The 6,370-nt window shown below is 39.0% G+C and overlaps 1 protein-coding gene across 5 annotated transcripts in view; it reads right to left on the reverse strand.

Moving 5' to 3' along the window:
- The window catches only part of ASCC1 (activating signal cointegrator 1 complex subunit 1), a 124,827-nt gene that overhangs the window by 110,990 nt on the left and 7,467 nt on the right, over positions 1-6,370 (reverse strand). For all 5 annotated transcript variants that reach the window (XM_019625483.1, XM_019625509.1, XM_019625500.1 and 2 more), the window contains exon 4: positions 5,023-5,120. In XM_019625483.1, the coding sequence (XP_019481028.1) occupies positions 5,023-5,120 (98 nt within the window). The remainder of the gene's footprint in view (positions 1-5,022; positions 5,121-6,370) is intronic.

Consider the following 6,370-nt stretch of genomic DNA (forward strand, 5'->3'; position numbering starts at 1 on the left):
ACACTGCCCTCTACAGCTAAGATGCTGAACAACAGCTCAACCTGGAGCTGGGCTGCCGTGAGTTGCCGGCGACAGCGTAGGCTGCAGCCCCTGCTCCAGTGGGCTGCCATAAGCTACCGTGTGTGGCCGGCAGCCAGCGTGTGCAGCCAGCAGCCGGTGTGAGCTGCCAAGAGCCACCATGAGCAGCCATCCAGAGACTACCGACCGATCTGCCTCACCTGGGAAGAGTGCAATGATGATACCAACATGGGCCAGTGAGGCAGCGTCCTCTGCAACGAGACTAAGTACAAAAGGACAGCAACTTGTCTGTTCCCCTCCCCTAAGTCCCCAATAAAATCTTAAAAACAAAAACAAAAAAAAGGAATGAAGTACTGATATATGCAAAAATATGGATGAATCTGGAAAACATTATGCTAAGTAAAAGACTACAGGCAATAAAGGCCACATATTGTATGCTTCCATTTATAGGAAATATCCAGAACAGGCAAATTCATAGAGACAAAAAGCAGGTTAATGGTAGCCAAGGACTGGAAGTAGGAAGGAATGAGGAGTGACTGCTTAATGGGCACGGGGTTTCCTTTTGAGGTGATAAAAATGTTCTAGAACTAGGGGCCAGCCGAGTGGCTCAGTTGGTTAAGAGCTCGCTCAAGAATGCGAGCTCTGAGTAACAGGGTCGCCGGTTCGATTCCCAGCCTGAGCTGAGCTGCCAACAGGTGGCAGGATGGCTCAGCTTAAAAAAAAAAAAAAGTTCTAGAACTAGTAGTGACGGTTGCACATCATTGTAAATGTACTAAATGCCACTGAATTCAACACTTTAAAATGGTCAAAATTGTAAATTTTATGCTGTGTATCTTTTACCACAATAAAAAAAATACATCACATAGAAATTCATATAATAAAAAAATTAAGAGCAAAAAATTTAATTCTGTTATGTGAATTTTACCTCAAAAAAATTAGTATGGCAAAAATTATTAGTGATTCACTATAGTAAAAAAGCAAAGGAGAGTTTACTACAATACATACAATCCTATACATATGAAAATAGAAAGCTAAAGTTAAAATGTTTATATTATATGTATGAATACTAAATTTCCATGTTTTGGTATAATTTGGCCTTCTTTGATCTGGGCTGTTCTTTTGTATATATAAATGAAAGTGGGGGGAAGCCATAAGAACATAGGCCATTGTCTACAAAGAAACAAAACCATTTAGGGATTACACAATCTCTGTTTAAACAGAGATTAAACCCCTAGGTTCCAGAACTGGAAAGGTACAGAAGATAGGAACAATGAACAAAACTGGCATTTCAACGACTATTAAAGAGTTAAGGACAGGCTCAAGTCCTGCATGGGATGGTGGCTATGCCCACCCGCAACTAAGACTGAACTCGGCACCCTGAGCTGAGCTGCTGCCCAGATGGCTCAGAGAATAGTGAGTGTGCTCTTAACAACAAGGCTGCTGGTTCCACTCCTGCAAGGGATGGTGGCTATGCCCACCCGCAACTAAGATTAAACACAGCACCTTGTGCTTAGAAGCCACGAGCTGCCAACGGGAAGCCAGATGGCGACTGGAGCCCTCCACAATGAAGACTGAACAATAACTTGGCTGATCCCCCTCCCCAATTCCCCAACACTGTTCCCCTCCCCCAATTCCCCAATAAAATCTTAAAAAAAAAAGAGTTACGGACAGACTTCTGAATATGATAAAAACACTGAAGTATTAACTATAATAGTAGTAAAATGTGCTATGTACTTTAAAGACCACAAGCTAGTGTCTTCTAGGCAACTGCAGAAATTAAATAATTCCATTTATTTGTCCTAATACTTTCCATTAAAGCACTTGAAATTTTCTATAAGAACAACCTTTGTTTCTTTTTGTTTCTTTTTTTTCTTTTATTGGGAAATTGGGGGAGGGGAACAGACAAGTTGCTGTCCTTTTTGTTCCTCAGTCTAGTTGTGGAGGACGTCGCTTCACTGGCCCATGTCGGTATTATCGTTGCGCTCTTCCCAAGTGAGGCAGATGCTCGCCAGTAATTGGGCAGCCACTCATGGCGGCTCACGGCAGCTCACAAAAGCGCACACCAGCTGCCGGCCAACCCCACTGCAACCTATGCCGTCGCCAGCAACTCATGGCAGCCCAGCTCCAAGTCGAGCTGTTGTTCACCATCTTAGCTGTAGAGGGCGCAGCATCACTGGCCCTCATGTGGCATCCGAACCAGGGCCCTGCTGCTCAGAGCTAGAGTCCCAACCCAACTCTTAACCAACGTGCCACTCAGCTGGCCCAGCCTTTCTGTTTCTTAATAAGGAAGTGTTATAACCATTTTGCTGTAAAGAAACAACATGGAAATAGCTAGAAAACGAATTATGAATGAATGGATTAACAGAAAGCCTGAGAACTGTCTACCTAAGTAAAAAACAGACATAATAACCAAAAATTGTAAGGAGTAGAGATACAATGTTTTCTAATGACATTACTTATATTAACAGATAGAATACTTTGAAAGTCCAAAAGACTCGAATGCCCAGTGAAAGGAAGTATCCATAACAGGCACTCAAATATGGTGTTGGAGAAATACTGATAAGGAGGGTTCAAAGGTAAACTGGGACAAAATTATAGGTAAGTAGAAATTATAATTATCTCTGCCAGAGATCAAAAATTTGGTGAGAAACTTAAAGGAACGGGGTGGAGGAGGGGGGGTTTATAACTCACGTTTATGTTTTATTTCTATAAAAGTTTGGCACAAAATGCTAAATCTGTTCTTTTTCATTAAGAAGGTGGTTTGATAGAAAATAAGATGTTTTTATTTTTGTAACACAGTAAACTGAAAAGGACACTTGAAAGGTGCTCAGACAGACTGATTACCAGAAAAGATTCAAAGCTGATCAAATAATGACTAAAATGCAAATGTAATGAGGATAGAAATATTCTACATCTACAAATACCTGAGAGGACCAGAATTTACATGACATGGGTCTAAGGACTAAAGCATGGGATACACAGGAAGAAAACAATTGAAGGTATTGAAATTAAACTTTAAAAGAAACACAATTCTCTAATTACAATAACAATTATTTTAAAGCTCCTTCCGATATCCCATTGTGTGAGACTTCAAAACAGACTAGAACAGATTCTTATCCAGAGGACAAATTTAAAACCTTCTAGGTATTACCTTCTCTAGTTTCTCTAACTAAGGAAATGCAGAAGAAAACGAATAAATGACAGCAAAAACCACACCAAAAGACAGCAACTGCAGTCTTGATTTCATATCACAACTCAATTTATTCTAACCAATCAATTTTATTTTTTTCCATATACTACTTCCCTACAAGAGCAGCAAGCCAGTTTATCCTTGTTTTTCAATTAAATTAGTTCTAGTAAATTCTTAAATGATTAGACACACTCATTTTTCACACTGAAATATCTGTGCGTTCTAAATTGAAATCAAATCTTTACAACCCGCCTACCCTTTTCTGGATAAATTTTAAAATGGCTAAGGTCTCTACATTTATACCATGTTACGAAAATTATTACTCGTATATGTTACTATTGTATATGGATAGAAAAAATAGGGAACATATTCAACCGTTAATAGCAATTATGTCTGGGGCTCATGTTACAAGAGACTTCCCTTTATACCTTGTATATAATTTCTGCAAGCTTCCATTTTTTTCGAAAGCATGTATTAATTCTATAATCAGCAAACAACTAGAAAAGTAAGCTTAGATGCAATTATAAAATTACTTCAATATTTGTAACCTGAACTTTAAAGTTTAAGGAAAGGCGCTGTCCAATGCAGGAGCTCAGATGCAGTTAGTTAAACTAAAAGTCAAATTAATTAGAATTAAATAGAATTAAAAATTCAATTCCTCAGTCACACTAGACACATTTCAAGTACTCACAGTCACATGTGGCTAGTGGCTCCTATAACTGGGCAGTGCAGACTTGGAACATTCTTGTCACCACAGAAAGTTCCTTTGGACAGCACTGCTCTGAAGTCAACTGCTACTTGTCTGTCACAGCAATTGAAATTCTTACATAGCACAAAAGAAGAAGAATGCTTGTAACTCTTTTCTCCTAAAACTTAATATAACCTATGGGTGTTTACGGAAAATGGATTGTTGGAGGTTGCTGCCCATATTTGACTTTGAAGAAGCCCTCTAGTTTTAGGATGAGTTTTTTAGAATTTTCTCCCTACAGTGCCCCTCACTCAAAGCCACTTTACAACACAAGCCTGTGCGCTTGGTTCACATGGATGCTTGGTACAGTCACTTTCTTTTTTTTTTTTTTTCACATTCACATAATTATATTACAGTATATTGTTATAAATGTTCTATTTTATTATTATTGTTCTTAATCTCTTACTGTGCCTACTTTATAAATTAAACTACAATAGGTATGTATGTATAAGAAAAAACAATACATATAGGATTTGGTACTATTCAAGGTTTCAGGAATCCACTGGGGGTCTTGGAATATATTCTCCCTCAGATAAGCGGGGACTAGGTACAGTCACTCTCTGACTTGATTTGTATTGCCAAACTATTTTTCCTCCCTGAGCAGTTATCTGAATCAGATTATTTTAATCATTACTCTTATAATTTCCTTCCCAGTCTACAAAGCAAGGTAAAAACAGGAGAACATTTAGGGAAAGGACAGAACTTTATTTCAAATTCGCAGATCTCATTGGTTTTCTCTAATTCTAACTTGAAACAATTCACTAACTCCATCACTAAAGCATAAAAGAAAACTCCTTTTTCTTTCGGTATACAACGAAATCTGGAAACATTATCCCATCTGTGCATGGTAAAGCATAAAATGAAGGCCCAAGTACTCAATCAAGCAAGGTACAAATAACTACATCTTTTGTCATCTGGGAGATTGATACTCACATATCATAAAAAGGCCAATAGCCACAGAACCCTATAAGGAATATAGTCACTAAACACCTCGATTGGGTTACATTATTCCATACACATGCAAAAGAGATTGCAAATACAACGTATAGTATACACTGGGTCTCACCAATTTCTCCTTCTTGTCCAGGCTTAGGAATACTAATAGAAGTTTTGGTCTCCACTTCTAGTTTCTTCCTAGTATCTCCTCTCTTGCCAACTATATGCCTATAATATAAAGAAAAATTAATTAATGGAAGGGTAAAAAAAAAAGTACCAAAATAAAGAATTCCATCATGTTTAAATCATATGTAGTCAGAGATACTCCCTTACAGAAAAGTGCTTCAGTAAAAGCTCAATATTTGCAGAGAAACTTACAAGTCATATAGCTTTACAGGTCATGCTGCCTTAAACTCACTGACAAAATGATGTCCTACAGCCAATTCAATGTATAGATAGAATAACTATGCCCAACACCAGTTTGCTTCTGAAAATTAGATTAAAACTGGGTCTGCAGTTCAGTGAAAGGAAAGCTGGCATAGTCTCAAATGCAATTCCAGCAACCCATGGGACTAGTTTGAGGAGGGGGAAAACCTTGTTCTTATGAATTCATCCTAAGGGAATTATCCTTGGTTAATTAAATAAGGGTAGATTCAAAAGCACAGAGAGTAAACAGGTAACCCTCAGGAGGCTGCATTCACACTGACATGTTTTCTTTGGGAGATTTCACCCTAAAATTGGGAAGTTTCACCTAAAAATTTAGATTTCCAGTGTCTTTAGAGAAATTAGAAGACCTGACAACTTATGGCAACAATAGGCTGGAGCCTACTCTCATCCCTAAAAATGGAACATGAGCTCATCACAGTCCCCATCACTCCCTGCTATCTTTTTTATCCACTCCACTTCAATCAACTATTGATTCATTTATATTACTTGCCCAGCTCTCCTAGCATAAATAATTGACAATCCAAAGTTATCCTTTGGAACTCATAGTAATTCTATGTGTTACAGTGAATGAGACTATTAAATCCCAGGAGAGAAGTTTCAGAGTCTATAAATCACTAAGAGACCATCACATGTCTATAAAGTTAAGAGAAAAAACTGCCCCATCATCATCAGTATGTCAGCTTCTATGATTTCAATAACAGTACACAATAGCATGGGTGATTATGTCTAAAACTGTGCATTTGTTTTCAGATGGGCTAACCAACCCCAATGATTTCCATTAAGATCTATTGTAGGGCCGGCCGAGTGGCGCATTGGTTAAGAGCTGGCTTGGGATGCCAGAGAGCCCCGTTTCGGATCCCATATAAGAGGGCCAGTGACACTGCCCTCTACAGCTAACACGCTGAACAACAGCTCCACCTGGAGCTGGGCTACCGTGAGTCGCCAGCGAAGGCAGGTAGGTTGCCATGGGCTACCGTGTGTAGCCAGCAGCCAGCGTGAGCGGCTAGCAGCCAGCGTGAGCGGCCAGCAGC

The sequence above is a fragment of the Hipposideros armiger genome, unplaced genomic scaffold, assembly GCF_001890085.2.
Source record: "Hipposideros armiger isolate ML-2016 unplaced genomic scaffold, ASM189008v1 scaffold_15, whole genome shotgun sequence".
NCBI classification, from domain to species: Eukaryota; Metazoa; Chordata; class Mammalia; order Chiroptera; family Hipposideridae; genus Hipposideros; species Hipposideros armiger.